Source organism: Cricetulus griseus, chromosome 9, assembly GCF_003668045.3.
Source record: "Cricetulus griseus strain 17A/GY chromosome 9, alternate assembly CriGri-PICRH-1.0, whole genome shotgun sequence".
NCBI lineage: Eukaryota > Metazoa > Chordata > Mammalia > Rodentia > Cricetidae > Cricetulus > Cricetulus griseus.
In genome coordinates this window covers 117,915-135,744 of record NC_048602.1, presented here as the reverse complement: position 1 = coordinate 135,744, position 17,830 = coordinate 117,915, and the positions used below count along the sequence as shown (strand labels likewise).

General features: G+C 53.0%; 1 protein-coding gene across 6 annotated transcripts; it reads right to left on the bottom strand.

Annotated features, from left to right (window-relative positions):
- Window positions 1-3,778: 3,778 nt before the first annotated feature.
- Window positions 3,779-16,674, bottom strand: LOC103160584 (pleckstrin homology domain-containing family F member 1). 6 transcript variants are annotated; one of them, XM_035449450.1, is made up of 3 exons: window positions 16,456-16,674; window positions 16,202-16,337; window positions 3,779-9,193 (listed from the first exon to the last, which is right to left on the bottom strand). In XM_035449450.1, the coding sequence occupies exon 3, from the start codon at window positions 9,175-9,177 to the stop codon at window positions 8,335-8,337; it is 843 nt and encodes a 280-aa protein (XP_035305341.1). In that variant the 5' UTR covers window positions 9,178-9,193; window positions 16,202-16,337; window positions 16,456-16,674; the 3' UTR covers window positions 3,779-8,334. The 6 variants fall into 6 exon arrangements, with proteins under 6 accessions (XP_035305341.1, XP_035305343.1, XP_027286115.1 ...); XM_035449452.1 differs by lacking the exons at window positions 16,202-16,337; window positions 16,456-16,674 and adding an exon at window positions 12,697-12,808; XM_027430314.2 differs by lacking the exons at window positions 16,202-16,337; window positions 16,456-16,674 and adding an exon at window positions 11,822-11,940.
- Window positions 16,675-17,830: the final 1,156 nt, after the last annotated feature.

The following is a 17,830-nucleotide window of genomic DNA, read 5'->3' as shown; positions in this document are numbered from 1 at the left end:
CAGAGACTAACCCAAGGAGTCAACATTCTGATGCAAAAGCAAAAGGTTTCTTTTTATTTCAAGCTGGCCAGCTAGGATCTCACTGCATGGCAGGCAAATGAGATGCCAACCAGCCAAAAAGAAAAGCTTTTAAAGGGGCAGACCATAAGGTTGAAGGCCACAAATTACAGTGTTTCCATGGTTACTTAAGGTCATACAAAGTACAGACTTAGTCAGTAACTATACATTTTAAGGGAATGTTAACAGGAGTGATGGACAGTTACCTTCCCCTATCTGAGAGCAGGGAATCAGGAGCCAGATTTAAGAAGTTAAATTTTCCTTAAGTTTTTAAACTTTTATTAATTTAAATTTTTGGTTCCTCACAGCCACTTGGGTGTGTTCAGGACTTTGGTGATTTGCAAGCTTTGTGAAGTTTCCAGGTATTACAGGAGCTATGGTAAGCATGACAATCCAGAGGGAATGTCACCTTTGGGGGGCGGGCTCCTGAGCAGCGGATGACTGCTTCGGATGCCAGGTTCACTCCCTGCCAGCTTGGGAGCCACTTTGTGCAGGAAGGGCACTCTGGAAGGCTTGCTCATTGGAAGACATCTTCCAGAATCTCCTTGAAGCTCTAATGATTGAAATTTCTCCCTGTTTTTGCCCAGAAATGTCAGGCTCTGTTTGTGGTCGGCCCCTGCCACCCCGTACCTCCACCCCCACGCTGCCTTTCTGTTGTGAGCTTGGGACACTTGGCTCAAGTTGGCCTGGGAGGCTGACGTGGGGGACAGCAGGAGGAACGAGGGGCTTTGTAGGCAAATGACTGTCCTGGCCTCAGTTTACCTTGTCTTGATCCTAAGTGTCAGGTGTCGGTTGAGTGTCTGCTCCCTGGGCCTTGGTTTCCTAACCCTAAAGGTGAAGGGTGAGAGAAAGCCTGAGGGTCACTGGGGTTTTCATTCTTTTCTTGGGCAAGAGCTCCCTGGAGAGATTGTGTGTGTGTGTGTGTGTGTGTGTGTGTGTGTGGCGGGGGGCGGGGGGGCGCGGGGGGGTGGGGACGCGGGGGGCGCTCTGACAGAGGTCCTTCGTAGAATCTACCAGAGGGCATTGCTCAGTGGGAGAACTTTACTAGAGTTCAGCAGTGAAGGGTCTGGGGGTGTGACTCAGCAGTACAGCTTGGATTCAATACAACTTGGTGAAGGACCTTGCCTAGAATCTAACAGTGAGGAGCTGGGGGCATGGCTTAGCAGCGGACCACTTGCCCAGAGTCCACCAACGATGGGTAGGGTTCATGTGTCTGTCCGTGGTAGACTTGCCTAGAATCCACTGGTGAGGAGGCTGACAACGTAGCTAAGTGGTAGAAAACCTGTCTAATGCCCCAGTGAGGGCCCAGAGGTTAGTTCAGTGAGAGAATACTTGACTTGCATGCGTGAGGCTTTATGTTCAGTCCCACAACTGAAGATCTTGAACCCATCTAGACTTTTCTTCCATGATGAACCAAGGGAGTCAGAGGCTGTGCGGCAGTTTGCGACAGAGCAGTGAGTCCAGAGGGCAGAGCTGGAGGAGAGAGAAAGTGTATGGAGTGTGTGTGTACAGAGTTCTTCTCTTTAGAATATGGACTCCACCTACACAGCCTGGTCTATGTTCACCTCTGTGTTCTTGCTGGAAGGACTTCCACTCTGCCCAAAGGAAGCTCAGTGGGTGTTGCAACTTTCAGACCAGACCTCATTCCTGTGCAGATTTCCCTGAGTGCTGGTGTGTGACGGGGTCTTGGACCCCCAGGGCATCCACAGACAGGATATTTCTGGAAGAGTGAAAGGAGAGGCAGAAACAACGGCAGAGTTGGGAGACACAGGAGGGTCTGGCCAGATTGCCCAGTTCAGGGGTTGAGAGAGGTGGGCAAAGCCGATGGGGTGAGTTCACGATACAGAGCCTCTGAGAGTTGTCTTAGTTACTGTGCTATTGGTGTGAGAAGACATCATGACAAAGGCGACTTACAAGAGAAAAAAAGAGTATGTTGGCAGGCAGAGAGACAGACAGACAGACAGACAGAGACTGGTTCTTGTGGCATGGGCTTTTGAAACCTCAAAGCCCACCCCCAGTGACACACCTCCTCCAGCAAGACCACGCCTCCTCATCTTTCCCAAACAAGTTCCACTTTCTGGTGACTAAGCATTCAAATGTATGAGCATTGAGTGGCGGTGGTGGTTGCGGCTGTGGCGGTGGCACCTTTAATGCCAGCACGCCAGAGGCAGAGGCAGGTGGGTTTCTGAGTTTGAGGCCAGCCTAGTCTACAGAGCAAGTTCCAGGACAGCCAAGGCTACATAGAGAAACCCTGTCTCAAAAAAAAAAAAAAAAAAAAAAAAAAAAAAAAAAAAAAAAACAAATATATGAGCCTATGGGGACCATTTTCATTCAAACCGCCACATTTTCCCACAATGCCCCAGAAGGTAGGGGAGGTACTGATGCCCCCTTCAAAGGGATCATGTGCAATTGCTCAGCACTTCACAGGAACCAAAGGGATAGTTTGTAGGAAGGTGGGGAGGCCAGCGCAGGGGAACACAGACAGGCAAGCCCACCATTCAGGAAGGCTGTGGAGTGGAGACAGGGCCTGGCTAGAAGGCTAAACAGAGTGGCAGGCAGCCAGAAAGCAGCTCTGGGAAGCGAGGCAGGCTGGCAGGACTGGCCAGGCAGACTCCATTTCACGGCCCAGCCCCCTTCTTTTGCCCTCCAGCGAGCCTGCTTGGGCTGAGGCAGAGCATATTCAAGGAGGATGTGGGCTTTCACAGGTAGGGACCTCTGCAGACAGTGACAAGGGTTGAGGCTTAAGCTTGGGGGGAGAGGGGGTGACCAGAACCTGATGATCTACCGTGTGAAAAGCTCCAGAGATAGCCCTGCCCCTCCCCACAGCCTCTGTCTGGGTAGGTCACATCCTGCAGGCCAAGAGGAAGTGGCTGCCCTTGTTTTGTATCTGTCCTGAGACTTCAAACCCTGACTGGGAACTGGGTCAGCCTTTGAGTCACTCTTACAGGGTCCCAGTCCCAGTGGGTGATCGGAATCCTCCCAGCAGCCGTTTTGCAGAGAGGCCAGAGTGGCAGTCAGGTGTCCCACAGATAACAGAGCCTCAGCCTATCAGTGGAACAGATGTAATTGCTCCACAAACTTCTGTTTGGTATGGTGGGCACTTTTGCCCCAGCCTGTGAAGACAATTCCCAGTGGGTGTCAGCAAGAACCTGCCTTGTTTCTGGGATCCTGCGCATGAATTAGCTATCGCTACCTTGATGTCAAGCCCACCCTTGGTGTGTGGGCACCTTTCTGGTATGCTGCTACCATTTTCTTTGAATGAGACCCTGAGGTGGGAGAGTTGGCTCAAGTGTCAGATCTCCCACTGAGCTGAGGACGCCCTCCCACAGTGTAGAATGACTGGCCTAGCTCCCTGCTGACACTGTGGGTGAGTGGGGCCTTTTACCCACAACCTTACAGCAGGGTTTTTATTTTTAAAATTTATTTATTGTTTCTCTTTCTTTCTTTCTCTCTTTCTTTCTTTCTTTTTTTTCTTTTTTTTTCTTTTTTGGGTTTTCGAGACAGGGTTTCTCTGTAGCTTTGGAGTCTGTCTGCCTGCCTCTGCCTCCTGAGTGCTCCTTCCTCTCTGATGACTCTATCTTATGTCAAGGTGACACACAAAACCAGCCAATACATAGGGTTTCTCTGAGTAGCCTTGGCAAACTGTCTGGGAACTTGCTCTATAGATCAGGCTAGCCTTGAACTCAGAGATCCACCTGCCTCTGCTTCTCAGATACTGGGATTAAAGGTATGTGCCACTATGCCCGACCACTTTTTTTTTTTTCATTAAAAATTTTAAAAAAGAAAATTTAACAAAACAAATTAAGAACCAGTATCCTCGTCCTCACGGATACCAAGATAAAGCCTGCCAAGGCACCCAACTCTGAGTTGCCAACAAATTCCTCTTCTAGGAAGCACTCCTAAGGCTATCGTCTTTGAGCCTCAAGAAAGCTTTGTGTCCTGCACAGATAAACCTTAGTAAGTGAGCACCAGTACTGGCACTCATCAGCACAGGGACGACATCCCTGGGGTGCCAAGATCCCCCGCCTTCCTTCCCCGCTTAGCAGCCCACACTTGGATGTCATTAGTTATATATATTTTCTCCTTTGAGAAAATGTGGCACCTGGAAGTCGCATGACCAAATGCATAGGCTAGGATCCCAGTCCATGTCCCTTGCATGACCTCTCTTGGTATTTGAATCCTGGGTGAAGACTGGACCCAGCTGAACTGCAAGAGCAGTCTGTCCCTGATGGGTCACAGCGGCAACCTTACCTCCTGCCCCAACACTCCATCAGGCTGGACTCTGCACAACTGGCTCAGGCAAGGCCGCGGTGCAAGTTCCCATGCTGTCAACACAGGGCTCTGGCCTCAGAGAGCCCTTGTCTTTCTGCATTTCCCAGGCAGGCAAGCCGGACCCCCTCCCAAGGACCCAAAGCTGCCAGAGGATCACATGCTCCTGGCAGGGACAGTATTCACACAGCTGGGAGGACACATTCCAGGGAGACTCAGCTGGCAGGACAGTGGGTTCCTGAATCCTTGCCAGGCCTTGTGAACAGAGTCACAGGCAAGAGTGTGAAGCCTGGCCCTATCCCATCCGACATAGCTCTCAGATCCTGTACTGGATAAATAACACATCTGCAAGGAGCTCAAGAACTGAAGCCCACCCTGAGAACTGAATCCCTGGGTGGGGTGGAGGCCAGAGGCAAAGGTCAGTAGTGTGTAGCCCTGACTTAGCACCTTAGCTGGAAGTCCCAACTGAGAAGGGCGCACACCTGATGGCTGGGCAACAGCAGGGGGCTGTATCTGGCCCGAAGGCAGGCGCCACTCTGAGAACAGCTTAATAGCCTGGCTTCCTCATGCTTCCTCAGCAGGGGACTGGGGACAGCCTCCCACAGTCCCTTCCCTTCCCTGGCTCCATTCTAAGGCCACATGCTAGAATTTTGTTTTGGAGACAGGGTTTCTCTGCATTGCTTTGGAGCCTGTCCTAGCACTCGCTCTGTAGACCAGGCTGGCATTGAACTCACAGAGATCCGCCTGCCTCTGCCTCCCGAGTGCTGGGATTAAAGGTGTGCGCCACCAATGCCCAGCCATTCTAGACTTTTTTTATGTTACATTTACACAAATGTATCAAACACTTTGATCATGTTCACCCCATTTCTCTGCTCCCTGACGGAACCCCTTTCTCCTCCTAAACAGTACCCTTCTACTTACACTTTTTTTTTTCAATTAGACTGAGAGACAACGTGATCATTGGGTCTGGCTTGTTTGGCTTAACACCGCAATTTCTAGTTCCACCTATTTCTCTACACAAATTTCCTTCTCCTTGGTGTCTGCATGAATCTGCAGTGTACATTTTCTTTATCTGTTTGTGTGCTGATGGATGCCTGGGCTAGTTCCATATGGACTGTTGTGAATACTGCTGGGATAATCATGGCATCCAAGTGCACGCGGACTGCCTAGACTGAACAGATCAACCCCAGTTCTGGTGTTGGCTGAGAAGCCTGAATGATGACTTCAATGGCGACTGCACCATCACACCAGGGCACAGGTTTCCCCTTCCACACAGGCTCACTCACCATTTTCTTTTCTTATGCATCTGATTTCAAGGACTTTCCCTTCCGCAGTGGGGGGTACTGGGTGTCACTTGGTCTCACACAAGGGTCCCAAGTCATTTCCCGGGAGTTCCCTTACTAGAGTCAGGGGCAAAAGGGAAGCCATGGAAGCTTCCTGCAGAGGATGGACTTTTGATAGATTCCCTTGGGAATCCAGGCCAGCTTCTGGTCACACAGCAGCCATGACTGCCTACTTCCTCTTCAGGTTCCGGACGTCTGCCGAGCAGGCAAGACAAAGCCATCGGAGCAGAGAACAGACTGCTGCTGTAGAAGCCTCTTGGGGTCTACTGTCATTAGGCCTTGACCTCATCCTGTTTCTCCAGGACACAGGGGTCCCTCCCTCTTCAGGGCCTTGACACTAGTCATTGCCAGTGTCTGGATCGCTCACTCTTCACCGAGAGGTGCCTCTATGTACCTAGTCTAGACCAACCTCTAGTCTTCCCTCTTACCTGAGAGCCAAGTCCATCTTACTCACAGCGGTGTCCCTAGCACCTGGTAGGGGGAACACAGCAAGTCTCAGTCACTTTGTATAAATGAACACCTTGGGCCCTTGTGGTCTCCAGCGTCTTGGGCCTTAGGGAAGTAACACTCTTGCTAGGTCTGTCGGGGAGGAAGCTGGTCCGAGCCCTGGCCTGAGGGATGAGCCAGCTCCTGTTTCCACTTCCCACAGCCGGCACCTGGCCCTCCACAGCCTGCCCTAACCCCCCAGGCTCCTGTCACCATGCTCATTTTGTCAGGTGGCTAAGGACAGCTGCTATGCCCAGGCTCGGCCTCAGGCAGTTCCTCTGTCCACAGGAACCGTTGCCTTTTATACCCTAAAGGTTTTCAGGAAAGGAAAGTTCCAAGGGAGTGAGGTTTGTGAGTCACCAGCCAAGGGTGGAATGGATGGGGCCGCCTGGCCTGGACTTCTGAGGACACTGGCAGCCTCAGGAAGCTGCTCCTCACCTGGGAACCTGCCCGACCCTGTGCCCAAACAGGAGAAGCAGCCTGAACCAGTCTGTGTGGCTGACAGAGGCCACAAAGTTACGGGGCTACAAACAAATACATTCCCCAGTCCTCCCCAGCCTGTCTCCACCAGTGCAGGAAGGGTCACAGGCCACTCCTGGGTGCTCTGTATTCTACTCCTCCAAGCACTCTCGGACGGACGACCACATGTCTGTCAACTGCAGACTTTGGGATCTGGACCCGACCTACAGAATCACAACACGGACAGGGAAGACAACACTGTATTGGGGGAATGGAGATCCCCGAGAACAGGGCTTTACTATATTAGAGTTGGGGGCGGGGGCTTTCTTAGCAGCAAATTCCCATGTAGCAGACGGTGCCCCCATTCTACCTGATGACTCCATTCAAGGACAGCCTGGGCAAAGACTGACTCATAAACACCTGCAGAGAGCATGGCTTCTCAAGGCAGGGCTTTTATGTAGCTAGGGCCGGCTTCACTCTGGGTCCTGCCTCTTTGACTCCTGGGATTACAGGCATGAACCACCACACACCACTTTAAAGAAGGCTTCTGAAGAGCCCTGAAGTTCTCTATTCCACAGGCCAGGCTAGCGGCTTGTGCCTGACTCGCAGGCACCATCTGCAGGGGCTGAGCAGGAGACTACACAGGAGGGTCTTTCACTACAGAAGGGTCAGGCTGTGTGAGACAAACACCTTGTTTCCTTTAGCACCTACTTAGATAGCCCACATCCAGAAGCCAGGTGTAGTGGTACCTGCCTGTAATCCCAGCACCAGGGAGGCTGAGGCCAGAGGATGCCAGGTTTGTAGCAGTCCTATGTAGCAAGTCCCGGTCTTAAAAGAAAAGCAAGGCACAAAGGAAGGCAGTCACAGCAACAGAAAGGGGCTTTGTTCTTGTGGAACAGTGTGGCACGAATGTCTCACTGGGTGGGAGGCATTTCCAGGAATGCCCAGTTTGGCAGTGTCAGTGACAGTTGTCCCCAGCCATGCTACATACCCTTGGTTGAGCAGTGTCTAAAGTTAGGGTACTTAACAACCAAAAGAGCTGCTTTTTGCCTTTATTTTATTTTTATTTTATTTTATTTTATTGGTAAGTCAGTCTGGATAGGGTTTCTGTCCTTGAAACCCAGAGTCCTATGGGAAAACACTACTTCTACTCACCACAGATAGAGATGGGGACAGGACAAACAGGCACCAGGCACTTGGGGGGTGTGTGTGTGTGACAGGGCTTGTCCTGCACTGGGGGCATTCAGGCTGCAGCTCACCTGGGCCTGAAGGGCACACACAGTGCATCTGGGATCCAGCCTGGCAGCACCCAGTGGCTAGGTGGTGATATCTGCATGGTGGTGGGTGTGCAGGCCTCCTGCTCTGGCATGCCCTATGCCTGTCAAGCTTCAGAGTGGAGTGGAACCAACCCCACTCCAGTCTGGTCTTCCCTTTGCCCTCTTTAACCCTGGTCTTTAGTGCTTGGGACACCTGGGCCTGGTCTAATCCCGAGGGCTGCAGCTGTAGCCTGGTCACCAAGGACTTCATGTTCTGTACCTTGTGAAATGGAAAGGCAATTATCTGTCCCGAAGTAGAAGAGGGCGTAGGGGGCTGCTGTCTAGCAGAAAGGCACTAGTAACGGCTCTGGAACAGCCACCTGTCACATGCCCACTGCCCTGGGCAGGGGTCCCAGCAAAATCAGACAGTTCAGGGCTTGGTGCAGGCACCCTGAAGGCGGAGGTCAACTGTGGAAGGCTGACCAGGAGACACCAGAAGTGTAGAATTCCACCTGGCTGGGCCAGTCGCCATCTCCGCTGCCTTCTCTGTCGTCGTCAGAGTCGTCATCATCGCCACTGGATGCACCGTAGACAGTGCCGCCACCTAGGTGGGCTGGCTGCCCTGGAGAGCCCCTGCACCCCTCCATGGCCTCCTCCCTCCGCTTCTGGGCGGACAGCTCCCGGTAGCAAAGGCTGCAGACTCGAAGGGGCTTGGGGGAGAGGCGTGGCAGCAGGAAACGCTCCCTGGAACACTCAGCACAGACCACAAAGCCGCATTTGCGGCAGTGGTGACGCCGGGTGAGTGCCGAGAAGCGTGTCTGTGTGCAACGCATGCAGATGTCCGTGGCCTTGTCAGGGATCCAGGGTGCGGCGTGCTCAGTGGTGGGCTGGCAGCCCGTGGCCAGCAGCTGCCTCCGCACACACTCTTCGATGTGGCTGATCCACTCCTGGCGCTCCGTGGTGGAGGCTGCTGACACCACAAAGGACTTCTTGGCTGTCTTGATCATCCAGCGGTTCTTGGCCTCCAGGGTCTCTGGCAGTGGCTCCAACGTTACTTCTTCCAGGGGAATAATATGTTGGCGGCGGTATTTGCGCTTGCTAAGCACAATGCTGCCATACACTAGGATGTCGTTGAAGAGGAAGAAGACGCGCGGCTTGGCCTTCTTGCGGCACTCCTTGGTCAGCACCCCCTCGCCCAGCAGCACCCGGCCTGGTAGGGCCAGTGGCTGCCCCGACGCCCCAAAACAGCTCTCCACCGCTGCGATCCGCTGGCTGTTGATCTCTGTGTTTACCAAGTGGTCCACCATCTTCTCACTAGCTAGGCTGTAGGAGGCAGACAGGGAGGCTATCAGCTTGCTGCCCCCCACACCAGCTCATTCACCCACCAAAGCAGACAAGCCTCACAAGCCTGCCCAGCCTCCCAGGCACAGAAACTGAGCGCTCCAGAGGCCAACCTGACACAAGGAGTGGGAGAAATTATTGGGAGCTGGGGTGGGTGAAGGGGACTCTTCAGCAGGACGTGTGGAAGGCAGATAGTGGAAAGGAGGGAAGACAGCCATGAGCAGTTAACTTGCAAGAAGTAAGAGCCTTGGAAGTAGAGCACACCTCTGTGAGTACCAGGCCAGCCTGGTCTACAAAGCAAATTTCAGGACAGCCAGAGCTGATACACAAAGAAATCCTGTCTCGAAAACAAAACAAACCAACAAACAAGAAGATCTGGCTTTAAGGTATTTTCTTAGTGATTGATGTGTGAGGGTCCAGCCCATTGTGGGTGGTGCCATCTCTGAGCTGATGGTCCTGGGTTCTATGAGAAAGCAGGCTGAGCAAGCCAGTAAGCAGCACCCCTCTATGGTTTCTGTATTATCTCCTGCTTCCAGGTTCCTGCCCTGAGTTCTTCTCCTGACTTCCTCGGTGATGAACAGCAAAGTGGAAGTGTGAGCCAAATTAATCCTTTCCTCACCAACTTGTGTTTTGGTTGCGGTGTTTTATCACAGCGACAGAAACCCTAACTAAGATAACACCCATGCATATTATAATTAAAAGTAAAATAAAGCTTTTAAAAAAAACAAGGTGGACAGCAATTGAGGAAGACACCAGACATCAATCTTTGGCCTTCACACACACACACACACACACACACACACACACACACACACACGGGCTGCTAACACCACCTGTTATAGTAACTACTTTTAGTTTGCTGAGCTTGGCAGAAAACTTTGCAACCCCAAGCCATTCTGCCACTTGATCACTGGTTCTTGGCTGAGGCACAATCTGACAAAGCCAAACTGTGTCCCTTAATGTGCCAGTATGGTCACCGGGCATTGCGCTGGAGGTCAATGTGGATAACATCTCATTGTGTAGAAGCCAGAATGGCCCAGGGTAGTAGACCCAAAGGTGCAGTGGCTTCTGGGTAGCAGAGATAACTGAACCACTTAGGAACAGAACAAATAATAATAATAATAATAATAATAATAATAATAATAATAATAAAAACTGATTTGGGGCTGAAGCAACGGCCTAGTAGTTAAGAACACTTACTGCTCTTTCTGAGGATAGAATTTGAACCCCGGTATCCACATTGAGTGCCTAGCTCACAACTGCCCGTAACTCCAGTTCCAGGGGATCTGACACATTCTTCTGGCCTCCAAGGCACTCAGACACATGAGGCATTCAGTCACACAGACACATGAATAAAACTAAAAAAAAAAAAAAATCTTAAAAACAAAACAGGCTCTCCTCACTTGGTGGATTGAGGTGAGCCACCCTAGGATGGCACATTCAACTGAATGTCACTTACTGTAGAAACCATCTAACATCCCACACTGTTCAGGAAACCCATCTACAGGCAAAAACAGGAGAGTTCATACCCATTGGAAGGCTCCTATCAAAGAAAATACAGTAAATGCCAGTGTGGGAAAAGTATAAGAGCTGTGCCCTGCTGCTGTCAATGTAAAATGCTACAGCTATGGGCTGGAGAGATGGCTCAGTGGTTCCCGATTCTCTAACACCTACATCAGGTGGCCCACAGCCTCCTGTAACTCCAGTTCCAAGGGATCCGCATGTACGTGGTACACATACATAGATACACTCATAAAATAAACAGACACATCTTGAAAAAAAATGACATAGTTACTATGGAAAACAACCTGAAGGCTCCCCAAAAAATTAAAAAGAGAGTTACCATACACCCACCTTTACCACTCTGGATCTATCTCTAAAGGGGCTGGGAGGAATATTGATATTCTTATGTGTGTTTACTAAAGTCAAGAGGCAGAAGCAACCCAAACGCCCATCACTGGGAAACACATGATAGCCAAGGAGGAAATGTGACCTAAAACCAAGAGCTAAAAATCCAGACCCAATCTGCCCCACTGCCAGCCTTCATAAATGTTACCTTAGTGTGAAATACAATCACATCCAAGCTAACACAATCAAAAATAGATTTACTCTCTGGCCCCTTGTAGAAAAGGTTTGTTGACCCTTGAAACGGGCAGAATGCACAAGGCATCTTACTCATGGAAACTGACAACCCCATCTGTTCTGATGGAACCCATTATATCCTGTTGCCCACTGCGGTACAGTCCCTAGGAGAGGTCTGGGACCTGGAACTCAGGAGGAGGGAGTGAGCACAGGGCTAAGGGGTCAGGTACAGGGGCGGGCCCACAGGCCAGGGTGAGCATTCCCAAGTTACTACAAGGGCAATGAGTCACTGAGACTTTCTGGAATCCTCCTCCGGGGAAACAGAATAAGGAAAACGAACCCTCAGGGGCCACCTTCTCGGCACAATGTTAAGCACATAGCCGGGTTGACCTAACACAGTCCCCACAAATGCTCACCTGGAGAAAGCACCATGTCCCTTCACAGCCACCACCCCAGAACCTCGGCTAGCGGCCAAGTTTCCAAAGAAACTCTGAGGCAAGGAAGAGAAACTTTGACCTAGGTGCATACCTGTAATCTGGCGCCTGGGGAGAGGAGGCAAGAGGAGAGCGAGCTCTACGTCTGTTTGGGCTATACAGCGAGTTCTTATCTCAAAAAAAAAAAAAAAAAAAAAAAAAAAAAAAAAAAAAAAAAAAGCCTACAAAACCTGGTTGGACAGGATGGCTCAGAGGGTAAGGGTGTTTGTGGCCAAGACTGACCGAATTCCACGCCGGGGACTCACATGATTAAAAGGGGAGAATGACTCCCGAGAGGCGTGGCCTCTTCCGTATCAAACAAAACAGACCCCCCACTCCCTCCTCCCGCACACCCGGAGGGCACTGCCTTCACTCACCGCAGGCCAGCAGGGTGGCCCGTCCCACCCCGCCGGCCGCGGTGCCAAACCCCTCCTTCCTGTGCGGCCCAGGGCCGGGACAAGCGGCCTAGCCACGCTCGGCGGCTGAGGGCTGACGTGGGCGGCTGCACAGCAAGCAGGGACTTGGACTCGCACAGACTGCAGGGACCAGGCTCGCACAACCAGGCTCGCACAGACTGCAGGGGCCAGGCTCGCACAACCAGGCTCGCACAGGCTGCAGGGACCCTGACCCCAGCACCGGTCGCTCCCCCTCCGCGGCCTCTAACCCTGCGGAATCTGACACCGGCCGTGCTCACATTCCCAGGCCTGCGCCCTCTGGGGTGAGTCCGGCTTTCAGGGGGACTCGGGACGGCCGCCCCCCACTCCCCCGAGGCCTGGGGACCGGGCTTCTGCACTTGAGGGGTCCTCAGTGACTTCCCAGGCGAAGACTCTTCGGGATCCGGCATCAGCAGCCAAGGGGAGCGTCCCTCCCACCCCCACGGCCCCCGCAACGCGGTGGGACCAGACGCGGGAGGACCCCGCCCGGGCTCACAGCTCACGCACATTCGGGGACTCAGCGGCCCCGGAGTCCCCGCTGTTAGCCGCCTCCGGAGGAGCAAGTCAGCCGGTAGCGAGCAGCCTCAGACGTCGAGCCCCGCGGCCACCTCGGCCGCAGCAGCGGGCGGGCGGGCGGGAGGGGAGGGTCCCGATGCCAGGTCCTGCGAGCCCCGCCCCGCGAGCCCCGCCCCCGCCTCCAGCGCCCAGGCCATGCCCCCCAGGGGGACGCTCGACCAATAGGAGCCCCGGCACAAGGCGGGGGCGGAGCCGGAGCCGAGTGGCCCTGAGTTCCTGAGAAGTCTGCGCGGGTGGAGTTCAACTGCTGGACCGGGAACGGGTCCTGTCCGGGGCTGCGGGGTCGATCCCTGGTGGAAGCCCCGTCCTCCGGCTACCCCGGTGGGAGCCCCCCCGTCCACGGTCTTCCCCGGTGGGAGCCCCGTCCCCCGGCTCCCCCGGTGAGAGCCCCGTCCCCCGGATACCCCGGTGAGAGTCCCGTCCCCCGTCTTCCCTGGTGAGAGGCCCCCCCCGTACCCCGGCTTCCCCGGCGAGAGCCTAGTCGTCCCCCCCCCCCCGCCTCGGCTTCCCGGCGGGGAGCCCCGTCCCCCCCGCCCCCGGCTCCCCGGTGAGAGCCCTGTCCCCCGTCTTCCTTGGCGGATCCCCCGGCTCCCCCGGCGAGAGCCCCGTCCCCCGGATACCCCGGTGAGAGCCCCGCCCCGGCTCCCCCGGTGAGAGCCCCGTCCCCCAGATACCCCGTGAGAGCCACGTTCCCCGGATACCCCGGCGGGAGCCCCGAACCCCGGATACCCCGGTGAGAGCCCCGTCCCCCGGATACCCCGGTGAGAGCCCCGTCCCCCGGATCCCCCGGCGGGAGCCCCGTCCCCCGGATACCCCGGCGAGAGCCCCGTTCCCCGGCTCCCCCGGTGAGAGCCCCGTCCCCCGGATACCCCGGCGAAAGCCACGCTCTCCGGCTTCCCCGGCGAGAGCCCCGTCCCCCGGATCCCCCGGCGAAAGCCACGCTCTCCGGCTTCCCCGGCGAGAGCCCCGTCCCCCGGATCCCCCGGCGAGAGCCCCGTTCCCCGGGCTCCCCCGGCCACCAAGGTGAAGACAGCCGGCGCGGGTTCGGGGGCGGGACGGTGGGGCCGGGGGCCCTCGGGTGCCCCTGCTATCAATCACGATGACACGCCTTTTACTGATGATCGACCGAACTTTACAAACGTTTCCCTGGGGAAAATGTCAAAAACCCGGGAGGAGATCGCTGGGTTTAGCGGCCCCACGTTCCCCTCTCACAGCCCACCCTAGCTGCGGTGCACACTCAGAACTCAGGTCCCAGCCGGCCTTCCTCTGTCACCTGCGCCCACGCACATACTCTCCCACCGTCTTCTTCCGGTTCCTCAAAACCCCTGGGCTGGTTCCACTCCCCCCTCCTTCGCCGTTTCAATGTCAGCTCCTCAGAGAGGTCTTCTTGGCCCCAAAGCACCAGTTCTCTACCTCGCCCATTTCGTTGGTTGGTTGGTTGTTGTAAAGACAAGAGTTTTACCTAACTGGGTCTCCAGCCTTCGGCCCCTTAGTCTCTACCAAATCCCTGCCGTCATTCACCACCCCACCCGCAGCCTGTCAGCATTTATTAAGTAGCCACACTTGAAGAACATTTCCTGCGGAGCAGTGGTGGCTCACACCTTTAATCCCAGCAGGCGGAGGCGGAGGCAGGTGGATCTCTGTGAGTTCCAGACCATCCTGGTCTACAGGAGCTAGTTCCAGCCTTTTTGGCCTGAAATTTGTTTAAACATTTACAAAATGCGCCGCTGTGAACATTTCAGATTGGCAGAATTCACATAAAATTTGAGACTTTTAAAAAGTTCCCTCTATGCCCTCACCCAACCAGTACTGGGATTTGAACTCAAGGCCTCACATCCTAGATAAGTGCAGCGTCAATGAGCTGTATCGCCAGCTCTGATTTTTAGCCTAAGACTTGGGGGCCTGGTGGCACCTGCCTGTGATCTCAGGAAGCTGAGGCAGGGGGATTTGGGGATACGGGTCTACTTCTCCACAGCTCACCGTCCCGGTCACATGGGGGGCTCATGCTCTTCCATTCACCACCGACCACCACTCTATGGCTTTACTCCAGGCCTCCCCTACCCATGGATATATCCCAGTTGGATTTCTGACTGGTGATGTACCCAAACTCTCCACCGTGTGGAAAAAAGACAGTGTCTGAAGTCCCACAGGCTAGGTTCTAACTGTTACTAGAGTTTTAGGACCAAAGCCTGGCTCTGAGTTCCCACCAGTCCCCATTCATCAGTGAGAAACATGAGTGCAAGGAAGAGGGGGTATTGGGGAGAACGGGTTGTTAAATCTCAAATCCCAGGCCTGGAGAGATGGCTCAGAGGTTAAGAGCAGACTGGCTGCTCTTCCAGAGGTCCTGAGTTCAATTCCCAGTAACCACATGGGGGCTCACAACCATCTATAGTGAGATCTGGCACCCTCTTCTGGGGTGCAGACTGAATACTGTACACATAATAAATAAATTAATTAAAAAAATCCAAAAGCCTCAAATAAATGAATCTTAAAAAAAAAAAAAAAACTCAAATTCCAGATGAGGGGTTACCCCGGGGTGCCTATTTACCATTTCAAAGCAGACGCTGGCTGCCAGGTTCTCCAGCATTTCTTAGGTTCTGTTACAGAGTCATCCTGGCTTGCATACCCCACCTATAACTCTCCAGCCCAAGGACTGGGGCTGGGCTTCCTACTGTCTCTAGGCAACTGCTCTTTGTTCTGCTTTCCTGGCATTTTGGCTTCTGACTCTCCGATCTCCCTTGGCCCCTCTTCCCACACGGCTCATTTCAGCCTGCCGGCCGTTTCCCATTTCACTCTGGACTTTTCCAGACGCCTCTGCCTATGCCTCTCCTCATATTTACAATATCTACATCCCTGCAATAAACTCCTCCTCCACCACAGCGAGCAGAGTCATGTCCTCATTTCATTTTTTTTTTTTCATTCACAGATAAAAGGGTTCTGTGACGTCCCAAGTCTATCTTTGGAGCACTGATACAACTTTAGGTTTAAATAGCTGAAGAATTTGGGCGCGGGGTTGGGGGGTGGTGTGAGGACATCAGAGACCACTGTCTGAAGGTGGCTGTCGTGGGGGTTGATCGGATGGGAGGCTTTGCTATTCTCAGAACCCACGAGTTTGGGCCAGTGACTACAGAACTTCCGGTACGTTTGGGGGCTTTGGAACAGGATATTGTAAAAGTTGAAAGTAAGATGCTTCCTTTGTGAATGGCATGAAAGCGGTTAGATCACTCTTGTTTTTAGATAGGCATGCCTTTCGCGGGTGATGAGCCTACATGTGGGGTTAGCAGGCAGACACGCGGGGCTCTCTGCTCCCTTTCATCTCCCCTGTGGGCACAAGTGACGAGTCTGCTTTTCAACAGAGGCAGTGGTTCCAGTCCCACCGAGAAACTCAGGTAGGGTACTGAAAATGCCATTCCAAGTACACGCACCGCTTATGAGGAGAGGTCTTTAGTCTGCAAGGTCGTGTTTCATGGCTGCCTCAATCCCCTGGTCTCCCCTCTCCCCTCCTTCGAAAGGGTGGACTTTTCAGGGAGACACGGAGGTGGCTAGGATGAGGGTGGGTCCCTGGAAGGCAGAGCAGTCTTGTTTATGATGGCATCTTGGCATCCCACACAGCGGCACACTCTGGCACAGAGTGGCTGCCTAAAGAAGGGGAGTCTAAAAGACCAGAGTAAGGAATTACCTGTGATTCTGGAGCCAGGAAACGCCTCCAGCTTTGTTCCACCGGTGATTCAGGGCCCACTAAGAACTCAGTCTCAACTGTCTCCTTCTAGCCCCAGGATCTCATCCAGCAGAGTGGAAGGGTGGGGAATCCCCTGAAGCAGCATAAAGGAACCATCCAGCTACCCACCCCTTCCCATCGAGGCCTGACTGTGGGTGGGGAGACTGAATGAAGGCTCCCACCCTCCTCCAAGGAAGAGGACAAACTTGTGACTCAGGGGAGGGCAGAAGTTGAGTCAGCCAAGCCATAAGCTGTGGAAAAAATGAAGTTTCCTGGAGGCCTTTTCTGCCTCTTTGGCTAAAAATCCTTTCTGGGAAAAGCTGGTTTCCAGACTGCAGGAACCAGGGAGTGAGCAAAGTCTCAGGCTCAGCAGGCCCAAGCTAGTTTCTTTTCTTCTTTTTTCAAAACCCGTGTGAAAAAAATGCCTGGAATTTTCATTGCCTTGTTTATTGAGTTCTGTCTACACACTAAGCATAGTGTACCTAACTCTTCATTATCTTGTCTCTTCTCACTCCGAGGCTGCAATTTCCTGTGACTGGCTCAAGAAGCAGAGGGCTGGGTAAAGGACCTGGCCTGGGTTCCATCCCAGAAAAACAAACAAACAAAAAAAACCAAAAACAAAAAAACCCCACTAACATACTAACATACTTAAGGGTAGAAACAACAGATAATCTTAATCCTTGAAGACCTGGAGAAGGGTCTTGGCCGTGTAATGCTTTTCTGCAAAGCCCTGGGTTCCATCTCAGAACCACACAAAAGACATTTAATATCTGGTAAATCTGAGTCAGGGGTTTGCAGACTTTCTGCAAAAAGGGTTCAAACAGTAAGTATTTGGGGCTTAGCAAAGGGGTGTCTGGGACCACCCCTGCAGAGTGAAAGCAGCCTCGGGAAACATGGAAACAAGCGGTGATATGCACACTGATATTGAATTTCCTATAACTTTCTTAAAATGTTATAAAACATTCTTCCTTCTTTTGTATTTGCATTCTAACCCCTTAAAAATGTACGTGCTGGGGACTGGAGAAGTGGCTTAGAGGTTAAGAGCATTTGCTGCTTTCACAGAGGATCCTGGTTTGGATGGCTCACAGCAGCCTGTAACTTCAGTTAAACACTTTTACACATGAAATTATACATAAATCTTTAAGGTGGGTGTTGTAGTGCATGACTTTAATATCAGCACTCAGAAGGCAGAGGCAGGCAGATCTTTGTGAGTTCGAGGCCAGCTACAGAGTGAGTTCCAGGGCAGAGTTACACAGAGAAACCTTGACTTAAAAAACAAAACAAAACATAACAAACAAAAATGGGCAAACCACTCTCAGTTTGTGGCTTATACAGA